Source organism: Anas acuta, chromosome 21 (assembly GCF_963932015.1).
Source record: "Anas acuta chromosome 21, bAnaAcu1.1, whole genome shotgun sequence".
In the NCBI taxonomy this organism is placed as follows: domain Eukaryota; kingdom Metazoa; phylum Chordata; class Aves; order Anseriformes; family Anatidae; genus Anas; species Anas acuta.
In genome coordinates, this window is record NC_088999.1 from 4,805,762 (window position 1) to 4,824,172 (window position 18,411).

General features: G+C 49.6%; 1 protein-coding gene and 1 long non-coding RNA gene across 6 annotated transcripts in view; both read right to left on the minus strand.

Moving 5' to 3' along the window:
• RPS6KA1 (ribosomal protein S6 kinase A1) overlaps positions 1 to 12,401 on the minus strand; it is a 43,013-nt gene extending 30,612 nt beyond the window's left edge. For 2 of the 5 annotated variants that reach the window (XM_068657667.1, XM_068657660.1), the window contains exons 1-2: positions 12,345 to 12,401; positions 4,522 to 4,566 (exon numbers count right to left, since the gene is read on the minus strand). In XM_068657667.1, the coding sequence (XP_068513768.1) occupies positions 4,522 to 4,566; positions 12,345 to 12,386 (87 nt within the window). In that variant the 5' untranslated portion in view covers positions 12,387 to 12,401. Of the gene's footprint in view, positions 1 to 4,521; positions 4,567 to 10,936; positions 11,114 to 12,344 lie in introns of those variants that run through there. The other 3 variants (XM_068657665.1, XM_068657659.1, XM_068657663.1) reach the window with 2 other exon arrangements.
• A 2,844-nt stretch (positions 12,402 to 15,245) lies between these two features.
• On the minus strand, positions 15,246 to 18,157 carry LOC137842953 (uncharacterized). Its single transcript, XR_011089290.1, has 3 exons — positions 18,064 to 18,157; positions 16,658 to 16,716; positions 15,246 to 16,210 (listed from the first exon to the last, which is right to left on the minus strand). It is a non-coding gene; the product is annotated as an uncharacterized lncRNA (long non-coding RNA).
• Between the last annotated feature and the right edge of the window lie 254 nt (positions 18,158 to 18,411).

Here is an 18,411-nt window from a genome sequence, read left to right on the forward strand (position 1 = left end):
ATGCTGACAGCAGCAACAAGAGCCCTCCGTCACCTGGACACTAGAGGGGCACGCAGGACTTGTCCCCTCTGGCCACCCACTTGGGGACGCAGCTCCAAAAGCTGTCTGAGGATGTTCTGTCACGCAGGCAGCAAAGCCAAGCAGCAAGAGGCAGAATGCTGCTGGGAACCAGAGCTGTGACCAAGCACTAACACGCTATGCCGTGATGGTGCAGCAACAGACTTCCCCTGGAGGAGCATGAAAAATTCTGCTTGTGCCCAGAGGTCAGAGCAGGATTCCTCACCAGCAGCCTGCAAGAAAGCGTTGCACATCCAGTTTGTGGGTGGCAGCGAGCAGCTGGGCTCAAGCACCTCAGCAGGTGCACAGAAACCCCGACAAAAGCAGGAACCAGCCTTATTTCTAACAGCAGCCTGCTGCTATCAAAGTACACAAGGACAGGAACAGAGCAGCCTCGTGTCTTTCAGCTGTCAGGTAGATGGCTACGATTCCTTCAATCATCCCAAAGAGTAATTCTTCGGGAGTATTCAGAGCTGTGATAGCGACTCTCCTTTGCCATCACTGGAGCTTTACAACCGGGTGTTTCACCCACGACACAAACCAGTGTTAACATTGACAGTGCAGGTATTTCTCTGGCCCAGCAAGTCCACGTCCTCAGCTTCTGCCTTTAGCTTCCCCTGCTGGAGATGATGCAGAGGACGATCCTCCTGCAGGCTTTACCTGGTCAGGACACGGGGATGGATCAGCTGGAGGAGTTATCAGCTGGAGGAGTTATCCAGATCTGGGTAAGAGCTGTGTGCTCCCCCTTGCTGCCTTCCTGCTGGGGTTTGCTGCCCGGCCAGGTGGGGCACCTCGTGCCTGGCATGCAGAGCAGAGCAGGTCCTCGCTCCTGTCTCAAAGGTCTCTTTTATGGCGCACAGCAGAGCTGGCAGAGGTTACTCATTCACCTCCCCAGGTTCCACTGCGCCCTGTGATTAACACCCAAGAACAAGCTGATCAGCACTCCCAGCCCGCATCCCCAGAGAGAGAGAGTGGGCACGCTCAACACTGCAAATCCCCTCCTCTGCTCTTCATTATGAAGTGATTTCGCTAATTGGGTGTTGTACTTTTACGTACAATTCCTCACGCTTGGCACCTTCATGGAGTACATGCTCACCCCTCAGCCAAACTGGCTGCAGAGCACGCTGTAAAGCCCCAATTATCAGAGTTTCCATTTTTCCACTCAATTCAAGCCTTCTGCTGCCAATCCCCAGCTGAACAAGGACAAATCTTCAGCCTACCTGACAATTAAAATCTAGAGAACATAGGAGAGAATGAGATTCCATACCAAAAGACCAACAAACAGGGCTGGCAATTAGCCCCTGGCACAGAGCAGCTTCTGAGAGCACGACACGAGCCCTCATGTTCTGCTGCTGACCACGGAAGCTGCACCAAAACACTGTGCTGACTGCACTGCTGCTATCATAAAGCCAATGTCAAATTTAAACTGTGTGAAACACCCTCACCAAAGGAGAGATGTTAAAAAAGACATCCTCACACCTAGCTTTTCCACAGACCTCCTGCTCAACGCAGCTGGATTAGCACTCTGGTTTTAAGGATGTGTCCAGGACTGCTCGGCAGACTGCAAACTGTTCTAACAGATACACACTGGGAACGTCCAGATAAGCAAAGATCCAGACATTAGCAATTTAGGATTGTGCTCGCTGTCAGGAGAAGGTTTGGCTTAGGATTCCCATGGCCACAGAGCTGGAATGCTGTTGGGATGCCCTGACTGCAGAACCAGGCTCCTTTCCCCCATGACCACGCAAGGGGAGGCAGCTGCTCTGGATAACGCTCTGCCCAACCTGTAGGATCTTGCAGGCATTTCCAAGATACTCAGATAAAATCACCAGGGTATGATGCTTGCAGGGACTTGTGTACCACAATTGTTCTTGAAAGGTGGGAAGCCACGCGGGAATAAAAGCCAGAAGTTGTTGTGAAACACACCAGCTGTCCCGGGAAGGAAGCGGAGCTGCAGCTACAAAGGCAACCAGAAAATATCGGGCTATTCCCACACCACAGGCAGCCTGGCCCAAAATAGCCCCTCGCTGCATCTGCAGTGACCATTCCTTCGTGTTTCATGCCCAAAGGCCCTAATGTCCAACAGGAGCAGCGAGGTGGGAGAGAGATGAGGCAGGCATCAGGCTGCAGCGGTCTTGTGCCGCCAGCTGCCAAGTTCCCAACTCTTTTGAGGAACTCTTGGACTTCCTCCTTTTCAGAGTTTCTTTGGTTGTTGCCCAAGCAAATAAAGATTTTACTTCTGGCAGCATCCTGCTTATGGGGACAGGAGGAGGCATGGCACTCGTGTGGGCGTTGAGGAATGGCCGCTGTTGCTGCTTTTTTCTATTTTTAGAAGAGATCACAGAATTAGCCGCAAGAGGATCGCAAGCACAAACGTGGGATAAAGGTGCCTCTTGTCCTTACGCACAGCTAGAAGACCCTGAGCAACTTTCAGCTCGCAAGTACACAACCTCAGATGTTTACCGCTGCTTAGTTCTCCTTCTTTAGTCCTTGCTGTAGGTAAAAAGCAGGAGTCAGCACCAGATTGCTGACGTCTGCTCCCAAGCGAACAGAAAAATACACAGATACCGAGCTAGCTGCCTGCCTGCGTCCCCCTCTGGAGCATCAGAGCTGGCTCCAAGTGCCAGTTGGCCCTGAAGTTTAAGGTATGTGTTTATAGGAGGGATTTCATTTGTCTTTGCGCTGGTAGAACATATACACCTTGTACAAACTTGGAAAATGCGGCAGAGGTTATTTCAGGAGCGCGTAGCAGGGCTTCACACATTGAAAAGTTACCGAAAATGGGATTGTCAGACGCTGCTCACAGGCATTTGGGCCATGGGACCTTGGAAAAGAGCACAGCAGGACACCTGCACGCAGCACAAGGCTCTTGTGGTTCCTTTCCCAGCCTGCTGTGGGACGTTGGACAACTTGTCTGCTTCTCTGCTCCAGGCTCCTCAGCTGCAACGGGACCTTGACACATGTCTCACGGAGGGACAGACGAAGACACAGAAAAGGCGAAGAAAACCCCACGTGCTTTTTGGCTCTTATTTCATGATCTTTTTGAGGGGCTGTATCTATGACTGGGTTCAGCCAGGCTTTGTCCCAGTGACGTCCTTCAAAGAAAAAAAAAGTCTTCAACTGTTTTTAAAGCAGCATCTTTCAGCCACTTTCACGGGAGGGCAGTTTAGCCAAGTGTTTGAAGATGAAACAGGCGAAGTCTCGAGTTTTAGAAGCCCAACTGCAATCTAACCAAACGAGATGCAGATTTTCTTCTGTGCCAGAGACACAGGCGCAGTGAAGAACCATAAAACCATTATGCTCAGGGGAGAGAAGTGCAGTGGCATTGACCCGAGTTCATCTGACCCGTCCCACATTTCCTGCAGGCCACTGGAAATGTGCCCAACAGCTAGCCCCGGAAAGCAGAACAGGTAGTGGAGATGCAGTGGCAATACTAGAAGTTTGGTGTAAGCTTCTGGGAAAGAACTAGCTGAAAAGTAGCCGGTTGTTTTATGCTTAAATTTCTTTTACTACAAACATTATGGTAACTGAGAAACAACACAGGAAGCCTCCATGGCCTTTAGCATGAACAGTGATTCAGAGACAAACTGCCACGGGGCACTCAACGGGTGTAAAGAATGGGACAAACTCTAGGCAGGCCATTCAGCAAGGTCCCCAAGCCAAATCAAACATGGAGTCATTCTTCATAATTACAGCATGTGCGTATCAGAAAAGGAAATACTGAAAGGCTTGTGCTTTTAGGGCACTGAAATTCCTGTTTTGCTGCCCTTCTGCCCTACAGTGTCTTGCAGGACAGAGAAGTAAAGGCACAGTGTGCACTAGTAGGAAATACCCGTGTTAATAACATCAGTCCTCAGTCTTGTACTTGGAGAGGGCTCATATCGGAGTAATCACGTCCTTCAACATCACGTTGCTCATGTGGGGAGCAGGAAGACAGCAGATCAATCCCCTCTACCACTCCCTGCTGCTGATAATGGGGATGCAGAGGGCAACGTGACAGGTGTGGAGCTTCTCCTAGCTCCACCAGGGCAAGAGAATAAACAGAAACCAGGCACTCTGCATGGGCAGCTGTGCCAAACCCATCAAATACTCTTGCATTTCTCACCCCACCTGGCAAGATCTCAACAGAGAAGCGTGTAAATATGGCACTGAGACACCCCAGCGATTCTCACTTCTGGCCCTCCTCTACAGCTGCTAGTCCACCTCCGGTGTGCTAGACTCAGGTGGCCCTTTGGGAAACTTCCCAGATATTTTGGATGACCAAAGGGACAGGAGGAAAGAGGGCTTGGCTTTCCTCTTCCTCTGCTCCAGTCCCTCACGCTCCTGCATGCGCTCTGCCAGATTACAAAGCAGCAGCTTACAGGATTTAAAAATAGCCTTCCCCAACCCATTCACCAAGTCAGCTCACACACCACATGCAGCTCAGAGGGATGAGTGAAAGACTTAACCCTGCTGCATTTTTACCTTGGATGGAGGATTCCCACTTTCTTCTGGAGCAGCCTGCCCATTCTGCAAAGGAAGAGAACCTGCTGTTAGCACACACCAGGCATGGAGCACTCCTCTCACACCCCCTGGAGCCTCTTTGCTCTGAGAGCATTTCGTGCTGGACAAACAGGGGGATGCCACTTTCAGACACGGTACGAGAGGGTTGAACTCTTCCCTTGCATCTTGGTGACACAGCAAAAGACTCTGCCACGGAAAAAAAAAAAAAAGCACTTGTGTAAACAAACCCTCTTGCCCGGGGAGTCTGCAATTAGGGCTGCAATTGCTTGTGGGGTCAGCACCATCCCTGCACTCCTCAGGCACGGACACCCGGGTTGGTGTGTACAGGAGTCCCACTCTCAGCTGTGTGTGCTGCAGGGACTGCTCCAGAGACAGAAACCCAGCGGTGCGGCCGCACTATCCCACCTCCAGCACTCCCCTGTCACTCCGGGACTCACGAAGAAGCAAGCAGGGGAAATCAGGTGAAGACAGGACAGCAGTGCTAGCATGCAATTTACAGCCTCACAGCCATTTTGCCTTCGGATTGGTTTTTAATATGAGCTTTTATCAGTAATTTATTACCTTATCACAGCTGGTATCACTGCAGGAAATCGGCACCACCTGGCTTCAGGCCACCTTTGGCCTGCAAGTCAAGCTTCTGTTGCTGGGGCTCTGTACAAAGTCACAACAGGTGACCTGAGCTGCCTGCAGTGGCACCGGGCCAGTCACACTCAGCGCTGAACCGCAGGCGTATCAGGTTCAGCACAGCACCGTGCCTGGAGGAGCCAGCAGAAGCAGGAGCAGAAGTGGGTGGGATTTACTTGGAGATACTGGGAGCAGGGTAAGCGTGTACAAAAGGGTTTCTGCAGACTAGGGAGAAAAACAAGGGCACGATGATTTTCCTTTGACATTTATTTGCACTCGTCTCAGGCTCCAAAAAATCACGGAAACCCTCACTTTACCTGGAAGAACAAAGCAAATTTATTCACTTCTCTTTAGATCTTACAGTCCGAGAAAAGAGGCACAACACATTTGTATTTCAGCCTCAGATTCCTAGTTGAATGTTTGGGTTTCACTGTCTTTAAGGGAAAACTTGCATTTGCTGACTTTCAGGGAGCTTTGGGGCCACTGGGAAAACCTCCTTCTGATGTTGTGCTCTCTTCCTACAACATTCACTCGGTGCTTCCACTCTCCTCCTTTCCATAGGAGGTCATCAGTGCTGTGTTTAAACTGCTTGGGTACCTGCTTGCAGCTAGCTCGTAACGAAGGATGGAGCACTGAAGAGCTCAATTTCTGTACAAGCGTGGTTTTCAGATAACCCAAACCACAGCCACCAATCTCCATGGGTCTTCCTGTTCAGCTCTCTCCTCTCCCGACTCAGCCCAGCCAGCACAACCTGCAGCAGCTCCCAGAAGAGCTGAGCACAGAACTGCCACACCAGCTAGGGGAAGGAAGACCTGCCCCAGCCTGATGCTGGCCCTGCAACATTTACATTTATAGAGTTACTCTGAGCTCCCCAAATCCCCTTAGTACCACTCACAACGGGGTTTGAGCTCCTAGGATTTTCAGGCAACAACTGAAATGAAGTCATCGCACACCGCCACGCACCAAGCTCTTCCAGAGGAACACAGCCCTGATGTTTACACAGAGCTATTAGTGACATTAGCACACCGAATATCTAAGAAATGAAGTAAGAGTTTATGTTTATGTATATGCTCCACGAAGAGGGGGAGACACCGTGCTGAAGACAGCCAGACTTGGAAACATGCTCGTGTTTACTGGCTCAGCTGTCACTGATCAACAATTTGTAAGTTGCTGCTAATCAAAACCATAGCCCTGGGAGGGCTGTTTATGTCTCAAACAGCTCGAGTCCCATAAGAAGTACGATTTCCATGTCAGACAGAGAAATACTGCCTGGCTCACGGTCTGGAGAGCAGATCTACAAGGCACGTGTCAGGAGAGGGGATGAGTTGATGCATGGGACGAGCTCTTTTATTCCCCTGGGAAGACCAGCATCTGGCAAGCAAAGGCAGGGGCTGTTCGAGCTTCGGGGCTGAGCTGGGAGACACCAGGACCTGCCAGAGCTTTTGAGCGCGGCAGTTCATCAGCTCCCTACCCCGAGGGACACTTGTTCCGTGCACTTGCTGCTGATAACAATCGATCCTACCTGGGAACGGAAGGGACGTGGAAACAAACAGAACAGTGGCCGTTCTAGGGAGGCTTCCTGGGCACGTAAATCCGTGGCCTTAGCGAGACGAAGCTCCTAATGCAACAGTCATGTTCTCGAGCTGATGTTGGATGGATTTGTAAGGAGAGAATTGCAGTATTTATAGCCAAGTGTTTTCCTTCTACCCGAGAGCAGAAACAGAGCCTTTATGCCCTCATATGGGATTCGAGAGCCGTTTCTAAGCTTCCACGATGGAAACACGCTCCCAACTCCACTCACCACCTCGCAGGATAACATACGGCTATTTGCTGCAGCATGAGGAGAGCTGAAATAGTTGGAGGGTTTCTGGGTTTGACATCTGTCTCTTTAAAATGCTCTATTCCTGCACTCCCCCTGCATACCACGCACAGCATGGTAGCGAGTGCATGTGTGTTTGCCTCCGATTGTGCCACAGCCACTCTTACAGCACCTTGTTCTCCTGCTTGGAAAGGAGCAGCCTCAATGTCCTGCTGGGAAAGCAACCCCCACGAGCTCCCTGCAGGCAGCACCTGCTGCAGGAGGGAGGCACGGCGCCTTCCCTTGGGTGCCCACGGCAGCAAGGAGCCGACGCAGACCGAGCAGGGCTTGGTCCCACGTGCCTCGCCAGGGGCCACGCGCTGTCCCTGTGGCTTTCCAGCCAGCACCGCTCCGTGGCCGAGGGACACGGTGATTGCAGAGCTCATCTGATGGCCACGTGGGGTGGCAGCCCGGCAGCAAGGGCAGCTCTAGCTGAGGATGTCTGGGAGGTAATGCAAAGGCCCTACCACGCACACGCTGCTCTAAGAACTTTTCTTCGTGGCATGCAGAAAAGTGTACCGGGAAAGAAGCGTATTCAGTTACATAACTGCCAGCCTGGCTGAACCTGGAGATATTTATCTTAGGGCATCTTGCATTTTAAATCCCTTTAATTCCACATAATCTGCAGCACAGGGAGGAGCAATTTACAGAACAAGCCACCGCTGCTCTCATCTGAAACCAGGACAAGTCTCACCCCTGGCAGGACCACGCGCGCCTGTGCCCGCTCCTGCTGCCATCAAGGCCTGTGCTCTATAGTTAGCACCATCAGCACAAGGCATCCTGGATTATCGACAGCTCTGCTCAGCCAGGCAGCCTGCTGCTATTTCTGGACCTCTAGGTTTTGGCTGCTCACTTCCGAGACACCCAGATGTAAGCCACGGGGAGCAGGTACCAAGGGTGCTCCTTCTCCCCCACTTTGATGAAGGGTGAAACATTCAAGCAGGCAGCAGCAGGGGAAGAAACCCTTCACCCCAGAGCTTCTGCTCATTTGACACAAGAACAAGACGTTTCATTTCTATTTTTAAGTGGATCTTGCCTGTTGCACTTCACAGAAACGAAAGAATTCTGCAAAAAAATGAAGATCTCCAGCTCTTTTCTGCAGAACTCACACAGTCCAGACCGAGGAGAGTCTGCATGAGGCATATCAGAGACATAAGGCACTTGGCTTCCTCCCGTATCTTTGATCACTGTTTTATGCACTGTTCAGCTAAGATGCTTGAAAAAGATAGTTACTCATGAATAGCTTCTGCTCAATAAAGGATGATACAGGCAAAAATAATTAGCTTGAAGTGGTTGGGTTTGTCGTAATCCCACGTCAGTTGTGTTGCTGTATGTTTGTGTAACAAGAGAAGAGTTTAAAGAAACGCATAGCCCAGATGACAGTTTCCATCGCTATGGTGATGAAGTCATTCAACTCCGCTCTGTCACTCGTACTCTGCCCCAGCCAGATTTTTCTACTACATAAGCAATATTCCGAATAATACAAGCTTCTGAGGGAAGAGGGAATGAAAAAGTATTATGAAGCGAGCTCAGTGCCCGGGACAGAGGGACTTGTCTCCTGCAGCCGATCTGTTCCTGCTCCCACTGCCACCTACTCCCAGCAGGCTGGGACAACAGGCGCCAGCTGTGACCGGTGCCCAGCAGCAACTGCTCGGGAAGCGCAGTGGAAAAACCCCAAATCTGAAACAATAGGTCTGATGCCTCCACCAGCGCGGTGACAGCACCTTTCTGTGACTCAGAAAGCAAAGGTTCGAGGAAGCCGGTTTCAGACCTCGATGGCAAGGATCCCAGGCAATTTACGTAACTGACATTCCAGAAAAGTCTCTTGCATTTCTCCGTGGTACCACCTTGCCCGGGAGAGGTTAAAACTTTCTGCTCGGGCCTCTGCTCTCGGTGACTTTAACCTCACAAGGTAAAAACAAACCCCCACCGAGCCTAAGTCCCTCGCTGCGGTTTGCAAACAGGCTGGAGAATCTGAAGGAGCACAGCAACATCTGGCCCAGGGGGTGACAGCCAGGCTCAGAGGTGAAACTACCCGTGTGTTATCTTCCTTCCTCAGGGAACTAAATTGCTAACAGCCCGTTTGGGGTGGCACTGAGATGTAAAGAGACTGACCTTCAGAAATATCACCTGCAAGCTGCTCCCGACCCTGGAGCTGACCTAGAGCTCTGCTCAAGGTGAGCTGGGGGAAGGCAGGCCCTGAAATTTCCGTTTACAATTAACACACCTGTTAACTAACGCAGTGGGGAAATCGTTCTTGGTGCTGCCACGATCTTCACAACTGACTCTGGCTGACAAACGCAGCGGGCCCCCCACTGTTCCGGTCAAGAGATCTCGTGATGTTGACACAGCCGGCTGCCGGGCACCTGAGACCTGGGATTAGGCAGTAAATGAATCTCACCGATGGCATTTATCGCCCTGGGCACTAGCGTTCATTTCCTCCCATGACAAGACTAGTTTCCAGGCTATCTTCCTGCTTCGGAAGAGAGAAACCACAATTACAAAGCGCCGTAATCCAGCTCCAACCTACCCCAGCACACCCGGCTGGCTCCGCGCACGTGACGCGGTCTCAGGAATGACGATCAAGTCGCTGCAGGACTGCCATCCTCTCCCACCTTCCGCACAAACACATCCTCGTGACTCAAGCGATGCTTCAGAACGGATGCCCTCAGCCCACTGCGCCCACACCTTGGTGCCAGATGCGTGCCCGCAGCGCGGGGACCCCCCGCACGGCTCCCACCCACCCCGGGAAGTCTCCGGGGGGGAACCTCGCCGCATCTGGCTGATGAAGATCAGGCAGCCCCCCCTCTCTGGGTGCCAGCAGACCTTTCTGCTGGCGCTGCAGTGCTTAGTGAAACGCTGCCTGTGCTCTAAGCAAAGGTCCCTCAAGTGAAAACGTTGAATAGGAATAAGCAGATCTGAGCAGTTACGCACCACAACATCCCTAAGTGTGACAGGAGGGGTAAGGGAGCGTGACAGCCTTCAATCCAGCCAAGTGGGAGAGCACCAGGGGCTGAGCAAAGCGCCTGGGACAAAATCCACACCGCCCCTATCACTCCTCCAGGGAAGTGGCTAGTTCCAATTTGGATTAGGAGATGTTTAACTAAAGAGTGCCAGAGCACACTGCCTCAGCTGGCTGCTCTGCAGCGGGTGAGAACTGCTCCAAGCTGTCCCTTTATGCCGAAATGGCTGTGAGGCAAGGCTGCAGATGTGGGCAGATGCTGTGCACCGTCCTGCACATCTGGGCTGGAAGCTTTCATTAAAGGCAAAGGGCAAAGCAAGAGGGAAGCGCACACATCCAGCAAAGTAAAACAGAGCCATGCCTGGGTACCCCGAACCTGCCACCCGGGCCTGCCAGGGCAGCTGGCTCTAGGCAGACTGACAGCAAGGAAACCTTAAGGAGAAAAACCCCAAATCAGAGGCATTTATTCCCGGGGCCTTCAGCAGGGCCAGCCTTCCCCTGTGTTTGGGTGGGCAGAGAGGTGCACGCTACTCACACGTTACTCATCGTTCCTTGCAATGCGAGCAGCGGAGCCATGAAGCCCCCGTTGCTCCCAGCCCCGGGGCCGTGCAGGCTGAGCCCTTTGGCTGGGAGCAGCCGGAGCAGCTCTCGCCAATCTCCAACCCCCCCCCCGGATCCGAGCCGGGAGCCGGGAGCCAGCCCCCAGCCCTGCCCGCAGCCCTCCGGGGAAACGCGCGGGGAGGCTCCGCGGGGCTGGGCAGCGGCGGGGCAGGAGCGGAGGGAAGGAAGGAAGAAAGAAGGGAGGAAGGAAAGAAGGAGGAAGGGAAGGAAGGGAAAAGGGAGGCCGGCAGGGCGCTCCTTTGTTCCGCGGAGCCCCCCTGGGTGGGGGGGGGCGGCGCTGCCCCCCCGGTTAGGGCCGGTGCCCCGCTCACCTCCGTGTCCAGATGCACCAGCTCCATGTTGGGCCAGGGCTCGGCCAGCTGGGCGAGCGGCATGCTGCCGGCGGGCTGGGATTGCCCCGCAGGGCTCGGCACGGCTCGGCACGGCTCGGCTCGGAGCCCCGCGTTGGGCACCGGCTCCCCGGGCCGGGCCGGGAGCGGCGGGGCGGGCCGGGGCGGGGCGGGCCGGGGGGGAGCCGGGGGAAGGCGGCGCCGCTCCGCCCGCACGGCTCCGGGGCTGCTTGGGGAAGGGGGAGGCTGGGGGCTGCCGGGGATCGGGGGGTGAAGTTGCGGGAGGGCTCCGGGCAGGTGCCCCAGGCGAGGAGGGTTTGGGGGCTGGTGAATTTCGGATGTGCCCGGTAGGCATAAGGGTTGTTGGAGGTGGTGGTGAGGCACTGGCTAGGGAGGAGATCCTCCAAGGCACCCGAACAGCAAACCTGCTGCAAGGTACACTGCCCTGAGCGTCCAGCTCTGCTGTGTCCTGGAAGGATCCTTCGTTTTTGGAGCTGCAGAAGTCAGCAGCCGGCTCACTGTACACACAGTGCTACACGGCACTACCAGAGGAAGAGGCTGTGAGGGTAAACTCAGTAAGAGACAATTTGTATTTCTGTTTAAAGCAGGAAACGTCTCTGGGAAATCTGTATTTTAGGTTTGAAATGCACAGGGAGTCACTGCTCACTGCTGCTTGTAGGGCCCTTCTCCCCTTTCTGTTCCTGGCAAAACGGATTAAAAACACCCACATCCACCTTTCTACACTGTCTGGAGATCCTCAAAGGAAAGGAGCCTTAAGCACAAGTGCTCGTGTACAATCACTGTTCTGCTTTGCCAGGCTTCTCACACAGGAAAAAGTTACCAAAACCCAAGGCATCGTGTTTTTGTGTTTCGCTACAGAAATGTTATAAAAAAATCTTTTAGAAAGGGTGCATCACTAAGAGTTGACCTCATCAAGGTGTGGCTGGAAATACCATTTAATGAGCCCAAGTGAAAGCACATACAGCTCAGGTTTTGCATTCTGCAGGCATCTGTCCCAAGAAGCCAGCATTGCACAGTCCTAAACCTGTAATCTGTTCAGGGAGGGCAGTGAACTCAGAAAAAGCTCAATTAGGGCAGAGCACAACACTGAAAAATTCCAGTTAATCTTCACAACACTTCAGCTAATCTGTAAGTCATCATCAGGACCTGCCTGTGGTTTCGGCTGTTATCTGTTCCACATATGGGGGAATCATGTGTAAAAAATTCCCAGGGTGACAGAAAGTGTTTGAGCCAAGCCTGGGAACCGCTGCCTCCTAGTCCTGCGAGCAGAGCACCCTCTGTGCCCTCCGTGTTGGAGTCCCAGATGAAGGTGTTCAGTAACACAAACCCACCAGGCCCTCTTACAGCCAATTAAACTCACATCACTTACTTTTGGTGCAAGCTGAAGCAGATCTCGTGGAGAGTTATTCATTCAGCTCCAAAGCTGTCCGTAATTTCCCCGTATTGCCTGGGACACGGTGTGCTGTCTGGTTACATCCATCCTCCAGCTGCTGCAGATTGGAACCTGTTTTAAATGGCATCAATAACACGATGATGTCAATACTGGCGTCCCACTTACCTTCTACATTTAATTGCAAAACACATCTCCCTTTCTGGATTTCTATCTGCTCTGCGTGCATGTTGAACAGGTCTGCGGTGGGAACATGAAGAGAAGTGTGTGTAGCAAAGGGTTCTCTCGATGTTTTCTGTAAGGAGAACAAAATGAGACGCTGCTCTCTGTGACCTGCCGTGCCTCAATGCCAGGCTCCATGAATGTGACCCTTGGGTGACATTCTGCTGCTCTTGGAGCTTCCCACCCGGGTGGCAGACCCACACGGGGCAGGTAAGCCATAAGGACAGGCACAAAGGACATTTCCCAACAGGTGACCCACAAAACGTCTCCCAGCTTCAAAGGCAGGTTTGTGCCTGCAGGTCAGGTAAGATCGGGTGCTGAGCGGTTATCTGCAGCAGCCGAGGGGGTAATCTTAATCAAGTTGGTCATTAACTCCTGAGAAGTTTCTGACCCCAAGGTCATGACTGATTCTGTAAACAACAACAAATTAAAAATGCTAAACATAAAAAATTCCTTGTGAAGTGCTGAAAACTGGAAGGAACCTCGGCACTTACAGGGTGGTATGGTAGCTGGTAGAAAAGCGAGTCTTAATTTTCAAGGTCACAATGAAAGGTTGGTGGACAACATGCAGAAGAACAGTTTGTGGGCAGAGCAAGACCTATTGGAATTCAGTAAGGGAAGGGAAAAAGGAATCTAACTGCTGCTTCCACCCCCCTGTATGTCTATTGAGATGCAGAAAGTCCTTCATATTTCACAGCAGAATGACAGGCAGGCTGACCGTGAGCTTGACAAAAGACAGAAATTATGAAGCTTTATGGAACAACGACTTCTTTAGGCTCAAAGAAAAAGACAGCTCTGCGCCCATGGGTGCCACTGCACCTAAACAAAATTCTCAAATTATCTTGCCCAAATCTTTAATAAAACAGCAAGTTAAATATATTGGAGATACTACAAATGATTTATGCATGACTATGTCCTGCATCTGCGCAGCTACTTTTGTTAAAGGCTAGGAGAGAGTTTTGCTGAGGTAGCTCTACAGTATCCTCAAAATTATACAACCCCCCCGAAAAGACTTGATAATAGCACAGCAATTCAGCAGCAGTGCTGGGTAGACAATCTAAAGGTCTCTCAATCCCCATCTACAGGGCTAAAAGAGAAGCAATGCTATCTATTATCAGACTGACCTTCCTTCAGTAATTGTGATTCAGTGTTGCCTAGTGCAGGAGATTAACAGAACATGAAATGTGTCACACTAGATTGTTAGCAAGTCCAAAGGAGGACACTTGGGTAAGTGAAATGAGGTAGTGGTCTACCCTGGTAATTATTTTCTAGTCAAAGAATAGCTATAAAAAACAGCCCCTGTCCTGAAAGCAGGGTACAAATAATGTGCTTTGGAGCTGAGCAGCACAGCCTGCTGTTTGGGTAAGTGTCATGGCTAAATACAGTGATTAAAACGTATATACTGCCATTTTTTGGAGAGGGCTGCAGGCTGGAGAGAGTTCATAGCATGATTTCTACATTTCCGTTCAGACTGCTGCTGTTATTGTAAACAGAGACTTCCAGATCAACTGGCTGGCCCTGTCATCGGTATGAAATTTGCTGAAAATTCAAAATGCTACAGTTTTGGTTTGGTTTGAAATAAAGAATCTAATCCTCCTCAAATACAATTGTAGATATTTTTGCCTCTGCAGCTGGCTGGCATTTGGTTTGTAACATTTTCCTCTTCAGGGAGGTTGACAACATTCGTTAAGCCAGTTATCCCCAAAGAAGCACTTCCCCGGCGGAAGTATCAAGACGGCTGCTTATCCACATTACCAAATCCAATCAGGCTTTGAAGAGGCAGAGTTCTCCTCGTTACGCTAAAAGCTGCCTAAGTGATTCTCCACCTAACCCAACAGCAACACAGCGTTCCCATGGCTCACCGTATCCGTTTTCTTTACTGAAGCCAGGGAGCATCTTTCTTGAACCTCATGCTTCATGCTACGCCGCTTTTAAACATATAAGGAAATGCAAAGAGATTGCAGGCATGAGAACTCACAAGCTGAGTCCCAAATGCCTGCTACAATTTCCAAAGCCAGGCTCGTGTAATCTGCTTTGTGTATACACTATGACAGTCGTTTAATTAGAGCTTACAGCAACCTTCTTTGTATTTTGAAGATTCACTAATCAGTTCCTCAGTTCATTGTTATCCCCACTACTAATGGGGAAACTGAGTCACGGCTTCAGCAGGTCATCAGGATAGAATTTGAACTCCATGTCCTGTCTTCTAATCCTCAACTTGTGATTCAAGATCTCATTTCCTTGCCTCTTCTGCTTTGTTTTTCCACTATGAAGGAAGAGATGATAAATCACCTTGTTTTGATCCCAGGGAGACATTTTTCCTTAGCGTGGTTCAAACATCACACTCAAGATATAAAGCAGGTGCCCTATAAATGAGGAACTCTGGCTGGGTTTAACAGTGGAATTGCTTTTTCCTTTTGTGACAGACTTCTTTCCGTTCCTTACCACTGCGTGCAACTGCAGCTGCCTCAAATGCCAGCGTTTTCCAAGGCAGGTCCAGGCAGTATTTGGAATGCAGAAAATACACCACAGCAGACAGTGGGATGAGGATTTCCTCGAGGATCACAGTCCAGGCAGCTCTTTCATTCTCTTTCATTCTCCTGAAAGGAGTACGTGCAGACTGAAGGCCTATTCAGAGAACAAACATGTTTAACTTCTGCCAGTACTTCCAGCAAAGGTGAGCATCAGATGACCTTGCGCAGCTCACCAATTCCTGCATTTATTAAGGTGCCTGGCATATCTGAAACCTTTTGTTTTCTTTTGCCCTACATATTGCATTTTGCCTGCTGGCTCTGCAAATTGCTGAGTCCACCCTGTTCCTGTGTGTTCTTACTGTAAATCAGGCAGTTCCTCCATGGACCAGAGTTTCTAAAACCTCCTCTGGGACTCCCAGGGAGCCCTGGGCTGAAGCACATGCAGCACAAGTCAGGGAAGAGTTTTGCTAATGGAGACAAGAATTGATTAAGCTGTTGCCTTGAGGAAAATCATTTCATCTGGGAATTTGGCACCTATCTCTCAGGAACATGCAACTGCAGCCAAGAGGTGCCTCGAGGAAAGGGACCCACCGGAGCTGAGAGCGTGGCCTGGGAAGGCGACCAGGGAACGAGCTGCCAGGCAGCAAGGCCATATCTGCTGGTTGTCATGGATACAATCACTCTGTCAGTCTCCCCTGATATCAGTTACCTTCCGTTTCCTGGATGCAAATAAATGAGTGGAGGTCTGTTCCTGTTTCTATGCAGAACAGAACCCTTAACATCCAAACAAAAGGAGAAAATAATCTGTTTCAAACGCAGACAGCTCTTCTTAACATTATCTAAGGGGAGAGTGGAAGGTGACTTGCTTTTTCGGTATTCAGACTATGTGAGTCTGATAATACTCTGACCAAGTGCATTCGGTGCTGTCGTAGCCTTTAGATACTTCCTAGGACCTCAGAGGAGCTATTTTCACAGCCCATTCAGCCTTTGCTCTGGCTCAGCCTTTTGGATTCATAACAAGCTGCTGCGAACTTGCCTGCCACACACACTTGCTATTTCCTTAGCTCTGCTGCTCAGAGAATTCAACGCAGTAGCACCAGCAGACACACACCTGAGCAGAACTCTTAAGGTCCCAACGACTTCAGTTCCCTGTTTGAAAGGAAAATGAGAGGTTTTGTTTTCAACTACAACTGAAAAAGGCTTACAAAAAAAATCATATAAGATACAAGCAAATGCATTATTTTGGGGGTGAGAGAGGCAGATTTTTAAAGCAGGTTTGCAGCCCAGGTGGTAAGTTATTTAGAACAAGTTACCTGGCAAATTTTGGTTTTAATTAGCATACAGATATGTTTATAGTTTATTTCATTGTAGTGCTATGCAAGGGAGTGATAACATGAAAGAGAAAGCTATTAGAAACTGTAAACAGAAGTGAAACTCTCGGGCCTGTTTTCATTGTCCCCTAGCCAGGGAGAAAGCTGAGTAAACAATAGTGGTAAGTAGTCAGTTTTATAATTCTTTTAGGTTTAAGAACTCGTAAATAAGCGATGGGTCTTTTAAGTGTATACAAATAGATTCCCTCAGTTTTGTGCTACTTACAGAGCAGATGGAGGTGCACAGGTCCCAGTTTCTCCAGACAGGGAAGGAAAATCTGGCAACTGAAAACAAAAACACATTTCAACAGAAACTCAGCTTCGGCTAGAGGAAAATGTCATTCCACTCTTCGCAGTCTCAAGCCTACATCATGCAACTGAACAAGTCTCATCCTGCTTAACTGAGGGCACACACAAATACCCATTCCTAATTATCCCATTACACAGTTTGGGATGCCATCATTCAAAGTTAAAAAAAAATAATAAATCCAAATTGGAAGTACTTTTCAGAAATCCTGATGATAAGCCAAAAGACTCCAAGCCAAGTAAACTATTTTTCTTATGGAGGAAAAAAAAGCACACACACAAAAAGACTTTATTTCCAATTTGTTCAAGACTGATATAATCATAACCGTCAGTATTTCACTTCTTAGTACTCTTACAAAACAGAGATTGCTGCACACATCCAGACTTGAAAAACCACATCACAAAAACAAATAGAGAAATAAACTCCCAAAATATAAGAAGTGATCTTGCCTGGGAATGTTTTGGCATAATGACCATAGGAAGACATAATGGAAGCAAAACTTTCTAAAAAGGTGCCTTCATCACCTGGGGAGAGAAATGGATGTCTTCAACTTTTCTTCTAACGCTTCTTTTCTGCATTTGATAGCCTGATTAAAACTGCAAAGCGGCACAGATATGACTCAGCTGGCTTGCATATACAGGTAGCAGATATATCTACCCCATGCTCGCTGGTTTCCTTGTTGGGGAGTGAACAAAAGGCACTACAGGTTCAGTGATGTCAGTAAGACAATTACCTGGCAAAAGAAAACCTGTTTGTCCCTCATCAGCATTAAAAAAAAAAAAAAAAAGAAGAAGATTCTGGAGTTAATGATGCTCCTAGACATTCTGCAGCACTGCATGTCTTTCAGCACACCATAAAATGGAGCAGAAATGCAAGGCTGGTGCTTTGTTGCTGAAAGATTGAAGACTCCCTCTTTGCTTCCCCAGGGACTGGATCAATACTCGAGAGCAGAACAGAACTTGCTAACAGTGGGGGAACTTTTTGTTTCTGCTTTTTAAATCGCTCTTCTCTCCTGCTCACCTTCATGATGAGTAAAGCGAGTTTGGAGACTGCTCTTTAGACGTTTGTCTTTCCAAAAGAGGTACTTGTGCTTTATATTAGAAATCTAAGGAGTGTCCAGCTGGGTCTCTTCTGGCTCAGTGTCAGTGAGCTTACCCATAGGTCTTACACTTTGACTGATGAAGGAAGGCTTACTTTTTCTGGATTATTCTCTAGTGACAATTTAAGCGGTCATTTCTTGTGTGGTTGTCATTTCATCGTCATTCTCCAGAACTGCTCAGAAAAGATAATTTCAGAATTTCTAAGATCAAAAGCAAGAAGCTTACTTTTATCTTTCTGTCTTCAAACTCTGTGGGCTTCCTTCCATGTGATCGAAAGCAATCTCTTTGTTACACTGAGACTGTGCCTTTCCTCTGTCACTGTAAAGAGAGGAGGGTGGTATTGCTCAGATGGTGATGTTTTACCACTGAAAACAACCTACATTTCCCTATAAAGGCTATCCCAGCATTCATATTCAAGAATTCATAAAATAAGCACATTTAAGAAAAATATCAAAACCTGCTCAATGCACAGATTAACCTCCAGCACCCAGGAGCAGCTGCAGCATGAATGGGGAGCTGCGCAGCCACCCCCTTGCTGCCTGGAACAGCTGAAGGCTGCACCAGTAAATACCA